The following is a 23,900-nucleotide window of genomic DNA, read 5'->3' as shown; positions in this document are numbered from 1 at the left end:
GAGAGAGAGAGAGAGAGAGAGAGAGAAAGAGAGAGAGAGAGAGTGAGAGTGTGTCTTTTCATGCCCAGTGGAGGCATGTCTTTCATGCCCACCAGATGGAAGAGAGCAGCTGCAGGGCCTTAAAGCAGGCCACAGGCTGCTATAAGAGCTATGTCTGCAGAGATGGTGGCCGTGTGCACTAGGAGAGCTTGGAAGAGACCAGGGCTTCCATCTGCTGCAAGCTTGCCAGCCAGAGACAGGAGCCTCCTTGAAGGGGCCAGCAGACCGTTGACTGTCAGTGGTCACAGATATGGGATCTTCCTGAATTCTCTGCATCCTTTCCCCAATCCCTCCTCCAGCACAGGCTATGAACAGTGCTCGAGGCTCCTCTTTTCTGAGGTAGCCTCATTACTTCAGGAGAGGTCCATGTTGCAATGCCCGCCTCCCCTCTTGGGCTGTTCTTGGCAGTCATGGAATTCTGTTCCGTGGCACCCTTACATGCAGACATCTTGTTTTTCATTAATACTGCTCTAGCACCCATTATAGGCAGCCTGTGCTGGCCACCAGGCCGGGGTCTCCCCTTCAGCCTTTCCATACGTCAAGCACCAGTGCTACATTGGCCTCCTTATTTTGTTTTTCCAAACAAGATACCCTTTGGAATTTCCAGATAAGTTAGTAGGAATCTACACCTTGGAGTAGACACCCAGAGTGCCTTGTTGGGTCTCCAGGTGGGTCTCCAGGTGGTTCTCCAGGTGGGTCTCCAGGTGGATCTCCAGGTGGGTCTCCAGGTGGGTCTCCAGGTGGATCTCCAGGTGGGTCTCCAGGGGGATCTCCAGGGGGATCTCCAGGTGGATCTCCAGGTGGGTCTCCAGGTGGGTCTCCAGGTGGCCCTCACCACCTGCTCTCAAGCTCATCGCAGGTGTGGATCAAACCATCTGTGGCCAAAGATGTTGTCGTGCGGTTAGCAGTTTCCTTGCTGTGTCAAGTCTTCTGACTTGTTTGAATAGTCACTGGTAGCCAGCACTGCGGGACCATCCCTTCTCTGCAGAGACAGCTCATCCAGAGCATTCCCTTCCCTTCACACATAGAGGCCCGAACCGCGGAGAAAAAGAAATAAGCCCAGGAGCACGTGGCATGCCAAGAGGAGAATGCAGGCCACCATAGTTCTACACTGTGTATTTTGAACACCAGTCATTCTTTGGAAAGTGTCTTCAGTCTCCATAGGCTCTTTCCATCCAGTCTGAGCCTCCATGGTCCCTTCAGCTAGCTGTCCGTCTTCTAGCAAAGGCACAGACCAGATGTTAAGTGAAGTTCATTACTAGGAGAGTGACGTCAGGCACTTATCACGTGTCTGTCCCTCTGCTCTCCTGAAAATGCTGGGGCTCAAAATGTATCCATGCCGAGCAAACCCTAGGACACATCCATAGACGCGGAGAGACACGCATGCATCTGCGGGGACACACAGTTACCCGTGGGGTCAGGGCCCTTCAGATAGGGAGTGCTGCCTCCATGTGCACCTTCAGAAGCAGAGGGGGCCCAGCAGACAGACAGGGAGACTGCTGGGGGAACAACTAGATTAGACTGGCAAATGGGATGACTCACACGTGGGAACTGCACGGGCTGCCATGGAAACTGCATGTTCTCTCAACTTGCCTCGGGGCTGGAAGACACTTTTAAAATCTCCCCAGTGTTAAAATCTCCCAGTGTGGCTGGGAAGGCTGGCTCCCTTTCCCAGTCACTGGCCCTAGCTTTTCCCAGCCCATCCTTCTTTCTGTTCAGCAGGGGTCCTTGTTCCATACCTGTTCAGGCAGAACAGTCAGGTTTGAATGGGAAGAAGAGAGCAATAAAGACAGGTAGCGTCACTGAGAACAGGCGTTTGCCAGGACAGTGGGGTGAGCTGGAAGCGAGGACAGTTGCGTGCCAAGTCTGGCTTTCTAGTGGGTGGCAGACGGCAGAGAGGCAGGCAGATGTTTGAACCCTGCCAGCCTCAGCAAGGCTTAGGAACAGTCAGTAGTTAGTGCCCTAAGCAATTTAACTACGAAATTGCAAATGTTAAAATACACAATACCTGGCTTTCCCCTCTTCTGTTTTTCCATTTGATAAGGTGTCACGATTCCAGGAAGGAGGTACCTAAGAATCCTAGAGTCTCTCGGGACTCGAGGAGGTAGTCAGAGCCCTACGAAAAGTCTCAGGTCTGCATATTTATCTCAGATTCCCTTTTCTCAGTTTTCCTTTTACAATATGAGTGTGCTGTCCTCTTGCTTCCTGGTATTTGTGATGGTTATAATTTTAAACCAAAAATTAAATTTTTTTTTTAATCTTCAAAAAACTCTAATGTTTTCCATGTGCCATTCGAGATCGGTTTGTGTTGTGGTTGCCTTAAAGATTCGAGTTGTTGGTCGTTTAACATTTAATGGAGAACAGGGAGCCATGGGTTATCTGTGATTTGTGAGTGTCTGCAGTTCATCTGACTCAGCTAATCCTTATTTCTCCTGACAGGTTAACCTGCCCTCTCAACTCAGCGGTGGTTCTAGCATCCTATGCAGTACAATGTAAGTCCTGAGGGAAGTTGGTGGCCGGCTCATTCCAGCTAGCATATGGAGAAAGCCACTGGCTGCTTTCTTTGAGGAAGTCTCTTAGACCCCAGGATGCCTGGCACGGAGCACATCTCTTGCTGTCCTAATGGTAGAACTTTTAACCTGAGCTACACTCTCTCTTGCTTGGGGTATCAGATGGACAGTGCTGCTGGGGGAGGGAGTGCTGTGGCATTTCCCTCCCAGGGAGCTATGAAATAGTAGGCAGCTACAACCGGCTTTTTCCAGAGCCTCTGCCCAGGTATTTGGATCTGGTCTCCATACAAACCCCAGTGGAACAATATTCATAGCCCTCACCTCCTCTGCAAATGAAACCAAGACCTGGCCAGGTTCAGGAATTTGCTGGAAGGTGCTCCTGCTGCTGGTTTGATGCCTGTCTAAAATGCTACTGAGAGCCTCTGAATTTGTATTCGGAGCTTCAGTGTAGCTCGTGGTTTATATAGTGGTCTATATATCATGAGTTCAAAGTCATCCTCAGCTCCACCAGCCTAGACTACATGAGACCCTCCTTTAAAAAAATGTGTGTGTAAGATAATTTGAATATTTTATTTAGCCCATTTAAAAATATTATTTTAATATATAGTCAGCATAAAAAAATGAATGAGCTATTCTTGTCGGGACTGTTTTGTTTTGTTTTGCTTTGCTTTCTATCTAAGTCTTGGAAATCCAGTCTTGGTTGAACAAGCCATACTTAACTACAGGTGCCACAGTGGATAGAAAGTCCAGGTAGGTAGAGTTTTCCACCAAGGCTGTCCTAAACAACAGAAGGAATCTCTTCGTTTTGTCGGCAAAACTTCATTAAGTATATTCAATGTCAGATCCCATGAATGGTGAAATATCACATTGCCATTCGTTAGCTGGGTGGTGGCAGCACAGAACACCGTGTGGCGCTTGTGTGTAGTCACATGGTATAGCATGAAACTGAGGAGAGACCCCATCCCCCAACACACTCACACACACACACACACACACACACACACACACACACACACACACACACACCTTTCCAGAAGCCCCAGCCGACAGCATGGCAGGTAGCTAAGAAAGCAAGAAGGTCAGGCCTCAGAGCAGGTGCAGGCCAAATTATCCATCTTACTAGGATCACAGAAACATAATGGCAAGGGAGGAAAGAAGGAAGGAAGGAAGGAAGGAAGGAAGGAGGGAGGGAGGGAAGGAAGGAAGGAAGGAAGGAAAACAGACTACTGAGGAACCCCTTAGCGACAAGGACAGGAATAGGGAGGTGAAAAACAAGGCTTGCTCCTGCCTGCTGCATGGAACCAGACAGAGGGGGAAAGCAGATATTGGGTGACCCGATGGTGTTGAGCATACAGTAAGCCTCCTCACTGTAAGGTACATACAGCATCAGCTCCGTCTCACCAGCCTCCTCATGACAGGAAGCTCGAAAGAGGCTGCCCTCTCCGTGTTACCTCTAGGACAGACCAGCATGGGGAATGTCAGTGTATGCCTTTCCCTGAGAAGCCATGACCAGGAAACGATACCAACAACAGACCAAAAACACTTTACCCAAGTCCAGCTTAGTGGACCCCGGGGCCTATACATAAAAAGAGTGGTGGCTGACTCAGAAAGCGCTGCATCACCAGAGCCCCACCGTACATGGAGGATGCCTTCTCCAAAGCTGCATGGATGGAGCCGCCCTTCAGCTAACATTTCACCTACTGTGTACTATAGCAGCTTCTGAGACCAGGAAGAGCTGGGGCGGGAGAGAACGAGTGCAAGCAAAGGGCTGATGACCCCTCCTCACTCCATCTGGGAGGGGAGGTTAATAGGCCCTGTCTTGTGAGGCTCTGGACCATCGTCATGGCTGCTGTGATTAAGGTGGTGTCAACCGTGTGGTGACCCACAGCCAGACTCAGCATGTCCTCATCAATCTCTAGACCTGTGGCTCCCATTTCTTCTGGGCTGATCAGTAACAGGCAGGGACTTATCTCACACTGAAGCCAAGGGCTAGCTGTTCACAGCTAGAGAGAACATCAGGGCTGAGGGAGAGGAGAGAACTGCGCTCAGTTTAACCTCACCCTGTTCATTTGTCCCTGGGACGTCACCTGGCTGAACCTCAGCTTTCCCACCTGCAAATGGGAAGCGTCCCCGGGGCTTGTGCGATATGGCCGCTTCAGATTAAACAGTGTGCTCGAAGGTGGCCCTTAGCCAGAAATTCCTTAAAGCCGAGCCAACACCAACTGAGTCAGTGAGAACAGGGATGGCAGTCATGTTGTCTGGGTCTTGGCTTCTCCTCTTGTCTGCATGACTTGACCTTCCAGGCCTCACACGGCAAGCAGGACTGGAAGTGTCTGTTCCACGTTGCAGGACTGTAGGGAAGAGAGCATGAAGCACCGCATGAAGACCTTCTAGCGTAGTCTTAACTCTTAGTGTCGTTTCAAGATGGTCCAGAAGAAAGCTGTGACTATTGGGTGGGCAAGATGACTCCTTGCATAAAAGCTCTGGCGGCCAAGCCCGCCGGCCTGAGCTCCGGCAAGGAACCAACAGTGGAAGCAGAGACCCGACTCCCGAAAGGTGTCGTCTGAACTCCACGTATACCATAGAAAATAAAAACTTAAGTTTAAAAGTTGTGCCCATGAAAAACAATATGGTAGAGTTAGAGAAAAATTAAAGACCTACGTTTAAGACATCCTGTGGAGCTGGGCGTGGTGGCGCACACCTTTAATCACAGCACTCAAGAGGCAGAGGCAGGCAGATCAGTGTGAGTTGGAGGCCATCCTGGTCTACACAGTGGGTTGTCAGACCCGGTTTGAGGTATAAGCTCTTTGCTTTCCTCTAGTCTTGATAAATAAATACACGTGTATTTGCATCCTCTGCATACATTTCTTATAGGATTAACTCAGGTTGTTCCAAGACGGCTGTCAAGTATTTAAGTCCTATCTGTTTTTGCTAACCGGAGCAATTTCTTACTAAAGACTTCGAGCCCAGTGGCTGAAGGTTGCTGCTGGCCAGTCAAGGGTCTTTGAGGCACAGGGAAAGGTGTGGGAAGGACGTAGTCTGTGATGCTTTCTGAGCCGCCGCCACAAGTAGGCTCTGTACTAGCCTTGGGATGAAGGAAGCAATCTTGTCCTACTGGGGATGCTGGCTTTAGGAGAAGAGCGCACAGTGTGCCCTGACCTGCTTGGGGAGGGGAAGGGAGCCTAGAAAAGTATCAGAGGACTGAATCCCAAGAAGAGGCTCCAAGGTCAAGTTAGAAAAATAGGAGGTGGAAGACTTGCCTGTTGGGCCAGATTGGTCACTTGACACATGAGTACCTGGCTGGGAGTTTGGGGCATGTGCTCAGCAGGTAGATGAGACAGTCCCTGGGGCGTGAGTGTACGCATGCAAGCCTTTGGTTCTTTCTTCTTGTCTGTTTAATAAGAGTCACCCGTGGATTTTTTTTTTCTGGGCCAGGGTGGGGTGGGGCAGGGCGGGGAATAGGGGGCATTTGTTCAAGCCCTTTGGTGACATGATGTCATTGGCGCCACTTTCAGCCCAGTCCCCCCAGGGCTTTTTGCAAATGTGTATGCATGTGGCTGTTAACTGTTTCCCCCTAGTGGTTATCCCAGAGCTCTGCACGGGGTAGCAGCGTTTGTTAGATTTCCAGTGGAAAAACTACCCTGCAAGGAAGGTTCGCTGGTCCTATGTTGGTCAAAAAGTTTGGCTATGGCTTTGATAAAGCGAGAAGCTTATAGTTTGGTCCTGTCGAATGGAAGCTGGGTTAGGGCGACTAGGTAACAAGACAGATGAGCAAATAGATGCTTCAGATGGCCTTATATGAGTCAACGAAACCAACAGGAAAATTAAAGAGGTCTCTGCCTTTAGGCTTGGGGAAAGCATCTGCAGCACCTTGTGGGCCTTTCAGGACATCAAGAGAAGACTTGGCAGCTCACTGGATGGACAGGCAGGGGTAATAGGTGCTAGCATAGATCCCTAACCTCCTAGGTCTTTACTCTGCTAAAAGTAGCCTGTGTTGGGGGCGGGGTCCCTTTTCCCTGCGTCTCAGCTTCTTCCTCTTTAATGTTAACTGCAATGCAGCTGTGTTAGTGCTCCCTCGCTGGGTGCCCTGTAAGAACATCCCAGCAGTATCTTTCTCAGCACACCGTTGTGAGCTGAGCCACCTCCTCCCTTCACCTGCCACCCTTGCACTTACATGGAATTTAGCCCTAAGCAGGAGAGAGAGAGAGGTTCAGATTAGAAGCGTGGAATTGGAAACTAATGAGGCATTGATTCACCTGGCTGGAAGCTTATCAGAAATCGTTCTCACAGAAGGTGTTTCCTGGGATGTTATCGACGGGTTGTTGATGCAGACCACACTGAAGAGGCAGGGCTAATTATGGTTTTCCCTCATTGTGTCTTAATAGCTCATTTTGGAGACTTTAATCCTTCCATACATCATCCAGGCTATCTTGCCGACAGCCAGTTCATACCAGATCAGAACGACGACTTTTTAAGCAAGGTGGAGTCGCTCCATGAACAGCACAGGTGCGGGGACTGGCAGGGCCAGTTGTGTGGGGGGGGAGCAGGGTAGGATGGAGGGGCTATGGAACTCAGGCTGGGTATTTATCATCACTTTGTGTTTAATGCTTCCTTGTCTTCCAATGTTTTTTGTTTTTGTTTGTTTGTTTGTTTTGAACCTTTAAGATGGAATGGTGGCAAGTACATGTTTAGCATTGCTTGCGGGGGGTTTTTTGTGCAGCATAAAAAAATGTGAGGGCGATAGCTGGCACATTCCTCCTTCGAAATGTCATGGACATTAGTTAATTCCTCAAGGAAATGCCCATTCTCAGTTTGGTTGGTTGGCCTACAAGCTGACTGAGCCAGGCATAGCTTTTAGCTATCTACCCTCTTTAATAAAACAAGCCCTTCCCTCAGGTGTTGTTGAGTGGAGAGGCAGGTACACTGGAGAGCTGATGGGATGGGTGGTCCTGGGTCCTGGGCCCTGGGCCCTGGGCCCTAACTGCCGCTTGTCCTCCACATTGGGAGTCGCCCTGGCACCAGCTTTGCCTCTAACAGATACTTCCCACTCATCACTGTGGCAGCTGTTCTGTTCCCATTAACTGGGGACCATGCTGACCCAGACCAGCTCCCCAGAGACCATCTCATTTCTTAGGAAGGCCATAAAAACAAAGGGCAAGCTACCAGCGTACCTTCTTAGAGGGAGCTGCCAGCCCTCTCTCCCGGAATTGCTCCTGGGACAGAAGTCAGCATCCTAAAATAGCACAAGGGCCACTGGCGTCTGAAGCATGAGGCCACTGTTGAGAGAATAGGGAGGCAAAAAAACGATGAAAGATCACCTATTAATTGAGCGACCTGGCACAGTGAGGGCAGGCGTTTTGAGAGGCGAGAGATAGTTTCCACTGTCTGAAGACCTCTCTGAGAGCGCACTAAGTGGGGGAGTGTTTCTTCGTAAAAGCCTAAGGGGTCTAGAGGAGGTCAGGTTCCATGGACAAGAAGGAAAACCTGCTTCATTAGAATTTAAAGTTGGAGTGCTTAGGGAGACTGGGCCAAAGCATTTAGTAGCTTTTAATAATTGTTACAGAGAGCTATTCCAACACTTTCCAGGTAGTTTTAATTTTTTTTTTTTAAAAAGCTCGAGTGAATCTCCTCCACCTATTGGGTGAGCTTTGCATTTTCTCTTTTCTTCTGCAGTGGGCTAAAGCAGTCAGAAGCTGAATCTTGCTACATCAACATAGCTCGGACCCTTGAATTCTACGGAGTGGAGCTTCATGGCGGCAGAGTATGTACCCTTTAGCTCAGAAAACTACTGTCTAGTTTTACTTATGTAAGCTTGAAAAGGTCCTTGGGGGATTGTTTCTCTCCCAGTGTAACAAATAAGACCCTTTAAAAGAAACTTGGGGGCTGGAGAACTGGCTCAGCGTTTAAGAGCACTTGTGCTTGCAGAGGACCTGGGTTCGATTCCCAGAACACACATGGCAGCTCACAACCTAGTCGGGAACCAGGCACGCATGGGGTACGCAGACATACATGCAGGCACAACATTCATGCACACAAAATAATTAATAAAACAAATCTAAAATAAATTAGTTTTAAAAAAAGAGAGAGAGAGATACTTGGAAAGTTTTTTTGAGTGTCTGAGTCCTAGCTGTCATTCAGTTGATTGCTTTGTTCACACTTGTGAGGGATCAGGGCACAGGAGACTTACAAGCTTTCCAACACCATTCCATGTTATGGCTTAATCTAAATGGGCAAAATCCATTTTTTTCTGTCTTTTAAAATGATGGTTTGGGGCTGAGGGTGTCTCTTGTCCAGCATTCATAAAGCCCTGGGTTCAATTCCCAGCCCCACCTAAGCTGGGGTTGCTGGTGTCTACCCATGATCCCTGCATTCGAGAGGGAGAGGCAAGAGGGTCAAAAGTTCAAGGTCATCCTCAGCTATATAGTCATATTGAGGCAGCCGGGGCCTCCAGCTTAACAGTGCAGGGGAGGTGTTCATTGCCCTGTATGCATAGCATTGTATTTTGCTCATGTTTAATCACTCATCACCCTCTCTAGACTCTCCTCTGGACCCCCTTCTTCCCCACAAATGCCCCCCTCCTTCTGCAGTCACATGATTTTATGACTCCATTTTAAAGTGGCAATTTACTGAGCCAAGCTCCCTGCTGCATCTTAAGCATTATTCGAGCTGCTTACTCAAACACGGTAACATGTGTATGTTTGTGTATGGTGTGTGTAAGTTATGTGTATGTATGTTTGTGTGTGTGCATATGTAGGAGTACGTAGGCATAGCTAGATGCAAGATGTATGCACGCCTATGGAAGCCAGAAGTTGGTGTTGGGGTCTTCTTAGTCACTCTCCACCTTTATCTTTTAAAAGAGCATCGGTCGCTGAACCCGATATCCACTGTCTGGCTGCCCAGTGAGCATCAGGGATCCACCGTCCCCACTCCTCAGTGCTGGGGTTACCATCGTACACGACCAGGCCTGGGTGCCAGGGAGGTTGAGGCAAGGAGAATATAATTTTGAGGCCAGCCTGGGCTACATAGTGAGTTCTAAGACAGCCTGGTATACATATGGAGACCGTATCTCAAAAGAGAAAGAATTCACTTGGTGGTTAAAAGTACACATTGCTCTCGTAGAGGGTCAGTGTTTGATTCCCAACACCCGTATGTTGCCTCACAGCCATGCACAGCTCTAGTTCCTGGGGATCCGATACCCTTTTCTGACCTCTGCAGGCCTCAAGAACAAACAGGATGCTTCACACGTGTGCAGGTAAAACCCTGGCACATAATATAAAATGAATAAATCAATTACACACACACACACACATACACACACACACAGGACCATTCTGGGTTTTGAGGCAGATCAGCTGAGATCCAACCTCAGTTCCTCCAGGTATTAGAGGGATTGCTGATAGATGCCTGCATCCCCGACACTGAGGAGGCGGTACTGAGTGGACACTCCCATATCAGAGCAGCTTGGTACCACACAGAGCAGTTTTCAGTAGAGTTCTACCACTCAGTAACTCCCCAGTCTCGGCTCCTTCACAACGTCATGGTCTTCCCATGGGGCTCCCTGGTATCAGACGCCTGAGGGTGGCACATAGCTTTTCAGTGCCTCCAACCAGGAAAGTCACATCACTTATGCCCAGAGCGTAGGGCAGGGGACCAGAACTGGTCACGTGATCTGCTCTTCTGCGAAGGAAGCTGAGATGTGGGAATTTATTAAATGGCTAACTAGGATAAACTATAATTGTCTTGGTAAATGTGTACACCGAAAGACAATAGATCCGGCGTGATCCGGTTTTTAGCCCACCGAGCCATTCATTCAGTGTCATTTATCAATGTAATTCCTTTTCCTGTTACCGTGGTGGGTGTCACACCTGCAGCAGCCTTGTTCTTCGCCACTCCGTATGGCTTTGCCTACATGTGTGATTTTAGCCTGGCGTCTGGTGTGGATACTCAGGACTTCCTCTGTACCCACACCATTTCCTGTCCAGCTCTTGTACCTCCCCTTGTCCCTTTGATACTCGCAAACGGCGAGCCTACCTCATCATTTGTTACACAGGCCATGTACCAGTTCCTGAGCCCGCGTGCTGTACACAGCTCTGTTCTGGGTGCTTCCCGTTTTCGGTACTACGAGCCTGATGTCAGCCTTTGAGGTGGATCCCATAATTTTTAGGATGCAAAGAGAGGAATGAAGGCCCTCCTGAGCTCCAGCCAACACAGCCACCCTGTGAGTGGCAGGGCAGAGGTTCACCCTCACTTGTAACTGGCTCTGCCCCATATCTGACTAAAAAACAGAAATACGTGTCCCTTTGAATGTAATTTGCTTATGCTCAAATGGATTTAAAACCGCTTTAATTCTTTGTGCTTTCCTTCTGTGTCTGTATAATAGATGGCAGTGCCAAGCACACAAGCCCTCAGCCAGTGTAGTTGCACTGGATTTATAAGCAACATTTATTTCTTAATTGGATTTAGAATCGTGTCTACATGTGTAATTTTTCTTTTATCATTTCATAATAGCTAAAGCCTCTTCAGTAATTGAAGTTGAGATTTGTACAGGGCTGTTCAGGGAAGAGGTCTGTTTGAGTCTCATGTGGCTCTCAAACGCTGATGGTTGGAAATTCAGAAGTGTTTATATAGGACTCTGTGGAGTGTGTAATCTTATCTGGTAACCTCCTAAACCAGGGGCCAGGAATCATGACATGCTGTGGGGTGTGCGTGTGCATGTGTGTCTGTGCTTATGACAGGCTGTGTGTTGTGTGTTCATGCTGTGTGTGCTTGTTTATGACATGTTCTGTGTTCATGGTATGCTGTGTGTGCTTATGACATGTATGTTTGTTTATAACATGCTGTGTGTGTGCTTATGACAGGCTATGTTGTGTGTTCATGCTGTGTGTTTGTTTATTACATGTTCTGTGTTCATGGTATGCTGTGTGTGTGCTTATGACATGTTGTATGTTTATGACATGTTGTGTGTGTGTGTGCTTATGACATGCTGTGTGTGTGCTTATGACATGCTGTGTGTGTGCTTATGACATGCTGTGTGTGTGCTTATGACATGCTGTGTGTGTGCGCTCATGATATGTGTGTTTGTTTATGGGGTGTGTGTGTGTGTTTTCACTTTAGAGCTAGGTACCAACTACTTGCTCTTAACTGGCTGCCAAGTGGGGACGTTTCCGTGCTTGGAGGCGCTTCCCCCTCCTGAGCGGATATATACCGCTATTTATAAAAGCGTGGGTGCTTTAAAGTTAGCAGAGTATAAGCATGGCTGTAGCACACGGTGAACCTGGACTCTTCCTTTTCCCTCACCAGGATCTGCACAATTTAGATCTAATGATCGGAATTGCTTCTGCGGGCATTGCAGTGTACCGAAAATACATTTGCACAAGTTTCTACCCTTGGTAAGTGCAAACACTTGAAATTGTCTGAATCATGCTTTTAAAATATGCCAAGCAAAAGTAATGCTAGCTCTAATTTTAAACTTTTATTTCTGAAGAATGGCTAGAGCTCCCCCACCCCCAAGTTGTAAACCCTGAACTCTGAATTTGATCCAGATTTGGCACGTGGGAAGGTTAACCTAGGTTTTCATTAACTTCCCTCCTCTAGTCGTCTTGTGGTTGGGGTAGTTGGTGGATATTGATACAAGGCTGATCTTGGCATCGAGAAATCCCTTGTATGTGTGTGCGATCAGTTCTAGACTCTGGAAACCCTGAACCTGTAAATAGTAGCAAGGGGTGTGTGTGTGTGTGTGTGTGTGTGTGTGTGTGTGTGTTTTCCCTTCAGCATACATACCTGTGGAAAAGTATAATCTACAAATTAAGTCCTCTAAAAGATTTAAAACAGTACATAATAAAATCAAACAATTATCCCAGTATTCTATAATGAAAATTACCTGGCTGTGGCCTCTGCCTCTCGAAAGAGGCCAGATGGTAGTATTTTTAAACTGTGGTTGACTCCAGGCCTTTGACTCTATAGGAAACAAGAGCAGAGATGGGGAAGGGAGAGTGGGCTGTCTTTTCTAGATGACTTTGAGTTTACCGTACCAGGCAACAGGGAGCTTTCTTAAGGGAAATATTATGCTACCTAAGTGATACCCTGTCATAAATGACAGCATGAGTGTGTGCAAGGCAGGGGTGGGGGCATGTTTTCTTAGTTTTTAAAAGATTTATTTATTTATTATTTACACAATATTCTGCCCACATGTATGCCTTCATGCCAGAAAAGGGCACCAGATCCCATTATAGATGGTTGTGAGCCACCATGTGGTTGCTGGGAATTGAACTCAAGACCTTTGGAAGAACAGACAGTGCTCTTAACCTCTGAGCCATCTTTCCATGCCAGCACGCCAGATTTGACATTAGGTTTATACATGTTCCTCAGTTTGACTGCCTAGAACCTTCGCAAACTGAGATGCGAGGATGGTCATCACAGCATTGTTTATGATGGGAGGTAGTGGGGGACCCTATAAATAAAAGTCTAAGGGCATTAACCGTGAGTAGCGGCTGTCATATGACTGAGTGTTGGCGGTATCCACGTCGTGTTGCTGTGTATTTCACTTACCGCGTTTAAGCCTTGAGTAAGACATTCTTATCCCTGGCTTCACAGCAGAGGCAGCCGTAGAACAAGGGCCTTTGTAAAAGCTGTCAGTCTCATGCTGCTAATAATGGTGCAGTTGAAATTCGCATCCAGTTTGTCACTCCAGGACCTGTGTTTCATCCTACCACTAATAGTTGTATTTGTGGGGAAATGCTTAAATGGCGTACACATTTAGAGACACTGGTTTCTCAGCTGATTTTAAGTGCATTTAATTTTCAACCAAGTGTGCCATGGTCCTCAGTTTTGTCATAGGGTCAGTGTGACAGGTGATAAGAGCGTCTTGAGCTCCCCACTGGAAGCAGGAAACCCGAGCCATGGCTTAGCTAGCTGGGGTGTGGCCTGCTAGGGACAAAGGACCAGGCAGTGGGCATGGGCCTGGCTCTCCTCCAGTACTGCAGGCCAGATGCCACCGGAGTCCAGCTCCGTCTGTGGCTGAATCTGCGAAGGTCCGTGAGCAGGGTCTACATATCTCACTTAGAGGCAGATTTGGCTCCTTTAAGGATACTTCAGCTTGGAAGCCAAAAACTTAGCACAGCCCATCTGTAAACGGAAGCATTTGGGGCAGGACCCACCCACAGGGACTTTTGACAGCCATCCAGTTCCCCGGGAGCTCGCTCTGCTAACCTCGGTTACCCTTCAGCTTCACACCAGCTCCCTGTTGCCAGTGCTATATTAATTTTCATAACACTACAACACAAAAAGTGATAGAAACAACTTGAGGGAAGCAAAGTTGGCTCATCATTCAGAGGATCCAGCATGCCATGCAGGTAAAGTACTTGAGTGGCTCCGTGCTGGGCAGTAGGAGCTTGCCAGGAATGGCCTTTCTACCTCTTGGTGGGTCAAAAAAACCAAAAGAGCCCAGGTTGAGGCCCACAGGGCCCACTGCCACTGACCCACTCCTGATAGCTAGGCCTTATTTCCCAAAGGCTCCACAACTTCCTAAAACCGTATCATCAGCTAGGGGGTGAATTGTTCAAACACACGAGCACTTCAGACTAACTACAACCAGTGGGGCAGTCATCACTGGAGAGTAACCAGGTCACAGAGCAGGTGCAGAAGGACCCAGAGCCTACAGGAATGACTCTAAAGAGGATAGGCTTTGGCCTCGGGGAGTACATTCTAGAAAGAAGGTACAGAGTGTGCATATCTCCAGGAAGAACACAGTGGTCAGTCCAGGGTAGATGGTTGATTAAGGCTAGAGCACGCACAGTGTGCCTTGGCCAGTCACTAGAGTGACCTGACCATGGAGAGCCTCACAGAACACTGGAGTAGACTTAATCCTTGATGAGCTGATGAGAACTAGTTTCTCCTGCGTGCAGTGGTCACCAGGATGTGGCTGTGTGCATCATCTGGTGCCTGTCTCCTTTGGTAGATTATGAATGTCCCGATGGCAGTACCCACTGTCTTGTTCTCTCTGTCCCTGGGACCTGGCCCAGGACTTGGTCCCTCTAGACAGACACTCAGTGCATTTCCTATTTCCTTGTGACTGCCACTGAAGGGCCTTCAGCCTGGAAATGGTGTCTCCCTTCTTCAGGTTTGCACTAGCAACTAATACAGGCTAGGAGAGAGTTGGCAGCACCGAGGCAGAACACTGACCCAGCGGGCCTAGTGGGGGATACCCCACCCCCAGGAAGCAATTAGCACGCAAGCAGTCTGTGCCCAACAAGACCAGGGTGGGAACTCATAAACTTATGAGTGTGTTCCCAGACTCCTGAGAAATGGGGATTCCTGTGTCTGTCCCTCAATACAGACTGTATGGAGGAGACCTGCCTGGCTCAGGGTGTAACCTGTTCCAGGATGGCCACCTCAAAGAACTGAACCTTACAGAGTAGCCTGTAGTCACTCCCAGAATTCACTTGTCAAGTAGGCTTATCTGCCAGCAGATTATTTATAATAGGTTTTAATATATAATGCAAGTGTTTTCTCTGTCTGTCTGTCTGTCTGTCTGTCTGTCTGTCTGTCTGTCTGTCTCTCTCTCTCTCTCTCTCTCTCTCTCTCTCTCTGTGTGTGTGTGTGTGTGTGTGTGTGTGGTGTACATGCGTGTGGCTGATCCCCTGAGGACATGCCGGATGACTGCCCTTTCACTTTACTTGTTCTACCTTTCTGTTCTAGAACTATGTCAAAGTCTTGATATGGTCCTAGAGAACAGTAGACTTCCTTTCTTCCTCCAAATACTGTGTGGATTATAGACACTTGTCATAGTGAATAGAGTCTGTTTAAATGGTGAGCTAGTACTGAGCTTGTGGGTACACATCTGCGGTCCCAACACTGGGGGGGGGGGGCAGCGAGGTTAGTCTCTGAGGTCACTGGCCAGCCTCACTTCATGTACTTGGTGAGCTCCAAGTCAAACCAGAGACCTTGTCTCAAAGAATAAGCTGGACAGCACCCGAGGAAGGGCACCCAAGGTTGACCTGTGGCCTCTACATATGCCCCCACATGAACACACACACACACACACACACACACACACACACGTGTCATTTATTTACCAGTTTTAATGAAGTGAACCAACACTGAGAGCCCGTGGTGTTTCAAGAATCATGTAAGAATTTGACACGCTTACTCCATCTAAATTGTCATAGGACCGTGCTGAGAGAGGCTGTGACAGGCCACCACTCAGCAGATAACATAGGGTCCAAGATTATGGGCTCTGAAGGCCGAGCCCCAAGCACAGAGCCTGGCTTCCAGCAGCGACTCCTCTTCTGGGTACTGGGTGCAGGATAACTACGCAGTGTTTGGGACTGTTGCAAGACTCAGTAGAAGCCGAGCTTGTAAAGCCCATGGCAGTGGCCTGGCATATGAAAATATACTTGGTGATGGCTGGTGACTTTCTTCCTGTATTATGCACATGTGGCTGGCTGTTAAGTAACAGAGCTGGGGTATAACCCAGATCTGTCCTCCCTCTGCTCCACACTGCCCTCCGCTGGCTGTCTTTGCCCCCGCGTAGGCATCAGCTCCTGCAGGGAGGGCTTCAGTGTCACAAAGAGACTTAACAGCAAAGAGTGCGCATGGCCCATGCTCCTAGTTATTTAAAAGCTGCCTCACAATCCAGAGGCCCCGTGGAGCTCCTTGAGTTTGGCCGAGGCACACTCCCAGCAGCTCGCGTCCAGTCGGATCACAAAATAGAGGACCCATGTCCGGCTGAGCCCCGATGTCTTTGTTCGCTTTGCATCCTGTTTTATTTTTTGTGCTATGTGTGGTTTTGTTTTGCTTTGCTTTTTACAGGGTGAACATACTCAAAATTTCTTTCAAAAGGAAAAAGTTCTTCCTACACCAGCGGCAAAAACAGGTGAGTTCTACCCACGCTTGCTGTGTTGGCTGCATTTGTTGAGGCTTCCCCCCGTGCTCGGTTCCTCAGAGATTGCTTCCTGTGTCTTAGGATGGAAAGACCGTGACCATTAGGTCTTCAGACCCTGTGGTCCTCTCCGTGGGTCAGTCTCTGTAGGTCCAGCTCCTAACTCCTCTGCTGAGCCGCTGGGCAGTTAATTTCACCTCCTCTAGCCCCCACTTTACTTTGTTTCTAGAAGCTCAAGTAATGGCCGCTTGTCAGGGAGCTGTATGAGTAAAGGTCCAAGCGCCCGGCAGCGCCTACTGCCGCGTAGCAGGAAGCATCCATGCGGCTTGAGCTCTGAGAGTGACCGCTTGTTAGGGGTGAGCAGAGTCCTAGACGACTCTGTTTGTTTGGACACTCAGTGAGAAAGCCAAGGCTCTCACAGCCTCAGAGTGAGGGAGCTGGAATTGGAACCGAGGCGCCTGCCCTTTCCACACCACGCCCTGTCTTGTTATGCCGCATAGTTGTCACTGGCTGTCACTGTGTCCACTTCCCAACTGTGCAAAGAGGATTTGCCCTCAGACTGGCCCCGCACTGAGAGTGGACCCTTAGAAACGGGATCACTAAAGCTCTGAGTACCAAGGCCTGGAATCCTGGATGCCTGCCTGCCCCCAGCCCCCACCCCTAGTACAAGGAGATCAGGGTGTGTATTCCAAAATGCGTGTGGAATCAGAAAACCTAAAGAAAAACAGGTCGCCCGAAGGCGAAGCCAAGGGTGAGGATTTGAATTCACCCTGCAGCAAGAGAAGGAGAATCCATCCCCAGGATTTTTAACATCTCTGCTATCTGCTTGGTGGAAGAGCTGTCCCTAAGGCTGGGCTTTAATTTTATCAGCTGGGAGCTCTAGATAAGCCCCCTCTTGAACTATAAGCAGCTTTGAAACAAGAGTGTTTGTGAAGGACCCCACATGGCGAGGAGACCTAGATTCAGGCCGTTTTTATTTTCACACCTACGGTGGGTTGACAGTCCTGCTCCAAAATAGCCCTGGGACACTGGGGTGTGTCGAGGGAGGTTTCTGGAAGCCTGCTCCCTCCCTCCTTCACATCTTCCCTGGTTACTGTGCCTTTTATCATCCTCTATCTTTAAAGTGAAATTTCTGCTGTTCTTCCCCCTAGGCGGAATCCAGGGAACATATTGTGGCCTTCAACATGCTAAATTACCGATCTTGCAAAAACTTGTGGAAATCCTGTGTTGAGCACCATTCATTCTTTCAGGCAAAAAAATTACTACCTCAGGAAAAGACTGTTCTGTCTCAGTACTGGACTCTAGGGTCCAGGAACCCCAAAAAGTGAGTATACTTCACGGGGCCCATCTATGCTGAACTGAGATATTAATGTGTGCTGGTCACTACCTGGTCATGGCAGAGAGGGAAGTCCCAGGCTGGACCCCGGGTTTTAGATTCCTGAATGGTGGCTGAGTCTCTCCAGGGGAAGCTGAGCCCTTTGTACACCTTCTCAGGTATGCCTCATATTCCCAGCATTAGTTTCTGCTCTCTACGACCCTGTCTGAGTTCTCAGACAGCCAGAATTGGCAACTGCCACCACAACCTGTCCAATAAAGGACACTGAGTGTCATTCGGCTTTTCACAGCCAGAGGCCACTAAGCCAGCCCCTCCCCCACAACATTAGTTCATAAAGCCCCCCATAAAAATGAACAAAGGGTTCCAGAGTCAGGTGGCATTGGAATATATTACCAGTAATAGCTATAAAACAATAATTATAATCGATAATTACCTAGTATTTGTAAAAGGAACATAATTATATTTAATTCTTACAATGAACCTAAGAGGAATGCTGTCCTCTTAGGTTCTCCCATGCTACCTGCAGGAATAATATTCAAAATATTACTGATAAGAACAGTAAAATTAACTTGCACCTGTGTGTGTCACGTATACATTAGGTCTCTAAATAAAGGAACTGTGGGACTTACATTTTTGTTTCATTTATTCTAAGCCAGCTTTGTGTAAGCGGCGGCAGAAACTTTTTATCAAGTTGTTAGAATTTCTAAATCATTTGCTGGTTTTTTTCAGAACTGTGATTGATTGATTGTCCTTAATGTGGCCTTTTCTGAATGAGGCTCAAGTATGAGCTATTATTTGATGTGAAATTTGATAAGAATGTTCTATGGCTTTCCCATTACATGTTGTCTTTAGGTAACATCATGATTTAGTCAGGGGCAAATTGCCTCTGGTGGGGTGGTATTGTTTCTTATGAGCCAAGAGCAAGCGTATCTTTAAGGTGTTTAGCTCTTAAATCCTGTCTAGTATTTGTATGCATTCCATATTCTACTACGAGTAGGCCACAAGAATACTATACTGGGGGCACTTGGGGAGCTGCCTTGCCGCATGACGTCACATGGAAACTGAATCCTCTTCCTCCATGGTGGCCCCTCTAGGCAGCCAGAGACCCAAGTGTAGTGCAACTTAGCTACCAGCAATAGTGGCGCTGTCTACAGAGGGCTCACCCAGCTGCTGTCAGGACTGACAGCCCACATAGCTACAGTTGGTGAGGCCATGCCTCTTTGCTGGACACTCACTGGGTCATGCCATTCCGGGGGACTTCCCTGATGGGAGTAATGCTGAGCACTCTAGGCCTGGCCTGGCCTCCCTCACCAGGCACCTCAGGAACCTAGGCAGCAGCAGCCATAGCAGATCAGTGGCCCCTGCAGTGAGAGTTCTAGGAGTGTGCTTAGAGCCGGGATGGAGTCACCTTAGGTGTGGAAGGCAGTAGGGGGTGCAAGTCATCAGTTTCGTATTGGTACCATCTTTCAGTATACTGTTAATTTTGATATTAATATGTATGTGTGTGTGTGTATACACACATATATACATATATAAATTTATTTTCTTTCGAAATTTGACTCTTAAATTGTTCTTTTTTTGTTGTCTGTGTGTTTTTTTACATTAACTTATTTATGTGTAGGGGTGGGGTGGGGAAAACACATGAATGCTGTGGTGCACATGTGGAGGTCCAAGGACAGCTCCTGGGAGTCAGTTCCTTTCTTCTGTCGTCTGGGTCTCAGAGGTTGAGTTCAAGTCCTCAGACATGGTAGCAAGCACCTTTACCTGCTGAGCCATGTCACCAGCCCTTGCCCCAGCCATTCATTTCACAGATGAGGAAACCACGGTCCAGCCCAGCCCTAGAGAGACATCAGTGGGTCTGCGGGTTGGGCCCTCTGGTAGGTTCCATAAAAGATGAATGCGTTCATTATCTTCCAGGGACAATGGAACAGTTTCAAATTCTATAAATAACCAACCTGTGACACGTGCTCTAGGGATCTGCCATATTAAGCCTTGGAGTCATGCTGCCTGCTTCTCTTACTTTAATTTACAGTGGTCATGTGGCTTCTGATACAAGTGACCTGGAAGAGAAAAGGTCCCCTAATGATGCTGCAGTGAACACCAGACCAGAGTGTCAGTGGCATTCATTACTGTAAACTAGTACCTGAATTTCATTTTAGTGTCTTCTCACTCTTCTTTCTCAGGTACTGCCCAGTGCCCTCAAAATCGGTGGGGACAGCAGGGAGACCCTGGCTGTTCTGTCACAGAAGCCAGCAGACCACCAGGCACATGTCTTTGTTCTGTTGTTTCTGTCAGTTGGGCTTAGGCCATAAGGAGATACATGGAATATTGAAGACATTAGAGCATGGTGTTCATGGAAAGGCCAGGACTATTACTGCTAACCAGACTTCAAACAGCTTACTAAGTCCACCTATTCCTCAGGACTTCAGTTCCCTGACTATAAATAAAACCCAGAAATATCCCTCAGATAGCACATTCAAAGACTATGACTTGAAGCTGTTCTAAGTACGCCCTCAGCTTTGCTGTCACAGAGTTCCCAGTGGTGTACAGCCATCGCATCTGCTGCCCAGGGTGACAGAGAACATCTTGAAGGATGGCTGTTCTTTTGCTCATGCCAGTGGGAGGGAGGCTGGTCTGTGCTATCCTGGCATTCCTTCTAACCTTGTAGCTTTGGTGATAGGCTAGAGACAGTTCAGCTATTTAAAGCAGTAGAAACGCAGAAGCATTTTCACCAAAGTGTTGTACCCTAAGCTATAGCCATAGCCTAAAGAAAACCCAGACCAAGAAAGGAAGTGCAGGGCCAACGGGATGGTTCAGTGGTTCAAGGCACTTGCTGCCAAGCCTGACGACCTGAGTTCGATCCCCAGCCCGACATGGTGAAAAGACAAAACTGATTCCTGCACGACGTTTACTGAACTCTACAAATAGACCATGGCGCGCACCCACACCCACACCCACACACATACACACACAAAATAAGTAAATCTAATCTTTAAAACTTCTAAAGGGCACTCTGGGAGCTGATTGCCTCCATTCCTCGTAGTCCAGCCACTGCCATTGTGCTGCTAAGTAACCGCCTTCAGAGAAGGCACTGGGGAGGCCGTATTTCACGGAGGCTGCGCTTGCTTTCTTCTTGGACGCTTCAGTGTGGAAAGTGACCGTGCATCTGCTTTTTCAGGTCTATAAATAACCAATATTGCAAAAAGGTGATTGGAGGGATGGTGTGGAACCCAGCCATGAGGAGGTCCTTATCAGTGGAGCGGCTAGAAACCAAGAGCCTGCCTTCCCGGTCCCCGCCCATCACTCCCAACTGGTAAGTCTCCTGTTATGCCATACACCAGCAGGTGCCTTCTCTCACTTAAAAACACAAAGTCAGCTTTAAGTTCTTCAACAGAGATGGCCTACAGTCAGACTTCCCTTGTGTGTCCCACATGTCGCCCAAGGAACCAGTCCCCTGATAATGCTAAGGTGACCTAAAAATAAATAAATAAATTCACTTAGATAATTGTATCTCTTTGTGGAATACATTGTGCTAGTCTAATACATGTATAGTATTCAAGTCAAGGTAGCTGGCATTTCCATCAGACAAATAGCATTTCTTTGTGTTGAGAACTTAAAAACCCTCCGAGTAGCTGGGCGTGATGGTAGATACAGGTAAGCTTAGCATTCAGGAGCCTGAGGCAAGAGAATCAAGAGTTCAAGGCCAGCCTGGACTACGTGGACCTGATCCTAATGACTAAATAAATAGTCCTTTCTACTGGCAGTTTTGAAATATTTAAGTGATTATTGTATATCCTAGTTACCCTTCTGTGCTAGAATATCAGATCCCTCCTATCTAACTACACTCTTGAAGTGCCCCTTTTTAAAAATTAATTAATTTGGGGCTGAAGAGATGGCTCAGAGGTTAAGAGCACTGGCTGGTCTTCCAAAGGGCCTGAGTTCAATTCCCAGCAACCACATGGTGGCTCACTTCCATCTATAATGAGTTCTGGTGCCCTCTTCTGGCCAGCAGGAGTACATGCAGACAGAACAGTGTATACAAAATAAATAAATCTTTAAAACCAACTAACTAACTAAATAAATAAAATAATAATAATCAGGCCAGGGCCTGAGGGCAAAGCACAGTGGTAAAGCACAAATACAACACGTGCAAGCGCTGGTTTCATTCTACAACACTGCAAAATAAATAAATAATAGCATCTGGAAGCTGAGGCTGCTAAAATACCCGCCTTAGAACCGTAGCATATGGTAGCGCCTTTAAGCTCTGAGAAGTCCCCACGGTAAAGAAGTTAAAAGGATGAAGGATGAAAAGAGGCGAGACCCTCAGGGTTCTAAGTTTCCCACCAATGGAATAATGTGTGAATGCTTCTTCATAAGCAGATTTCAGAAAATGCTCGAGTGAAATTTTCTATTGGTCACTTTAATAGTCCACAAAAGATAGCAGCCATTCTGGTGAATGTCTCCTAATGGCTGAGCACCAGCAAGAGGAGAAGTGACGTCGGGGAAGATTGTGTCCTGCCTCCGTAGGCTTAGCATTGCAGCTTCCAAGACAGGTGGACCCAGACATTCCCAGCTAGGATCTATGGGATTGTGGGATATAGGGAGAGAGACCTGCTAGGAAAGAACCTTCCACAGGGGGCCACATGTCCTGCGATGATGATAATGACATGTGTGAGGTAAAGCACCACCTTAATGCGCATCAACTCTGCCAAGCAGAGAGAGCCCTGGTGAGCTCCAGGAAATGGCAAGGTTGGATGTCACCCCATCGCCACTGGCTTGGCTCTCTTGATGCTAATTGTAGGTCTTCTCCCAGGAGTCACAGGAGCCATCTTTCTTCCACAGTGGACACACACTATTGATTGTGCAGCAGCAGGGGCATTGCAAGTCCCTGAGAGTCCCAAAGAGAAGTAGCTGACAAAAGGAAGCTGGGAATGCTGTAGGAGCAGAGAGCCTGACTAAGGTCATGTGATACAGGACCTGACAGCCAGGCGCAGTCCTGTCTCATTTGACTCATTCTCAGGGGCTGTGAGCACACTGAGGTCCAGAGAGGTGATGGGACTTATCCACGATCACCTGACTACTGCTAATTATGGAAAGCAGGGCAGCATGCCAATGCCCATCACAGTACAGGCATGGGATAAGCATCCCTGGTCTGTACATGTCTGTGTAAAGTGTCTGCTGTGCAAATAGGAGGACCTGAGTGTAGATGCTAGCACACACAATTAAAAAGTAAGGCATGGACTTGGATGCCTGTAATCCCTGGGCTGGGAGGCAGAGATTGGAGGATCCCAGGGGCTGACTAGCCAGCTTGGCTGGGTTGATAAGCCTGCACACACACACACACACACACACACACACGCACACGCACACGCACACGCACACACATACTCACAATCACACACACGCCGCACAGGCCCACGATTTGTTTGGTTGGTTTGGTGTTTTGTTTTTGTTTTTGAGACAGGGTTTCTCTGTGTAGCAGCCCTGGCTGTCCTAGAACTCACTCTGTAGACCAGGCTGGCTCAAATTCACAGATATACAGCTGTCTCTCCTTCCTGAGTGCTGGGATTAAAGGCATGCACCCTACTTTTTAAAGTCATGTATTCCTCTCGGATCAAGAGAAATTCAGTGAGAAGTAACACACTTTGCCTGCTAAACCTGTTAGGGTACATTGTTGAAACACTGAGGAAAAACCAGGAGGGTTTGTTATGCCTTGAGCCTTCTAGAAGAGTAACTCACCCTTAACCAATATTCACTGACAAACGGCATGAGGCAGTTTAGTTCTTCCTATTTCTAATGGGGAGACTATGGTTCTGGCGGCCAATCCACCTCCCCGAATGTGTCAGAGACCTGAGTCGACCCAGCTGAATTCTACTGAGTAAGAACGACCTTACTGGCTGTGACTTATATTTGGTTTTATATTTTTTGTTTTCATTTTGTTGTGGTGTTGTGTTGTGTTTGAGACAGGATCTCATTAATTCCCCCAACTGGCCCTTAACACTGAATCCTCCCTCCTGCTGGAGTTACAGGTGTGTACCCCCATTCCTGGCTCCAGTCAGGGCATCCATGGGGAGTCCCCATCACAAGGTCACACAGCCACCACTGAGTCAAACCTCTGTGTGAAAATTGGTATCAG

General features: G+C 47.9%; 1 protein-coding gene across 6 annotated transcripts in view; it reads left to right on the top strand.

Annotated features, from left to right (window-relative positions):
* Positions 1–23,900, top strand: part of PTPN3 (protein tyrosine phosphatase non-receptor type 3) — a 154,321-nt gene that overhangs the window by 88,744 nt on the left and 41,677 nt on the right. For 5 of the 6 annotated variants that reach the window (XM_084776069.1, XM_084776072.1, XM_084776070.1 and 2 more), the window contains exons 7-13: positions 2,479–2,531; positions 6,935–7,055; positions 8,223–8,310; positions 11,850–11,938; positions 16,359–16,422; positions 17,580–17,752; positions 20,943–21,077. In XM_084776069.1, coding sequence (XP_084632195.1) covers positions 2,479–2,531; positions 6,935–7,055; positions 8,223–8,310; positions 11,850–11,938; positions 16,359–16,422; positions 17,580–17,752; positions 20,943–21,077 — 723 coding nt within the window. Of the gene's footprint in view, positions 1–2,478; positions 2,532–6,934; positions 7,056–7,908; positions 8,136–8,222; positions 8,311–11,849; positions 11,939–16,358; positions 16,423–17,579; positions 17,753–20,942; positions 21,078–23,900 lie in introns of those variants that run through there. The other variant, XM_084776073.1, reaches the window with a different exon arrangement.

This window comes from Acomys minous, assembly GCF_964271855.1.
Source record: "Acomys minous genome assembly, chromosome: 1".
Classification (NCBI taxonomy): Eukaryota; Metazoa; Chordata; class Mammalia; order Rodentia; family Muridae; genus Acomys; species Acomys minous.
This window is presented reverse-complemented; position numbering and strand designations above follow the sequence as displayed.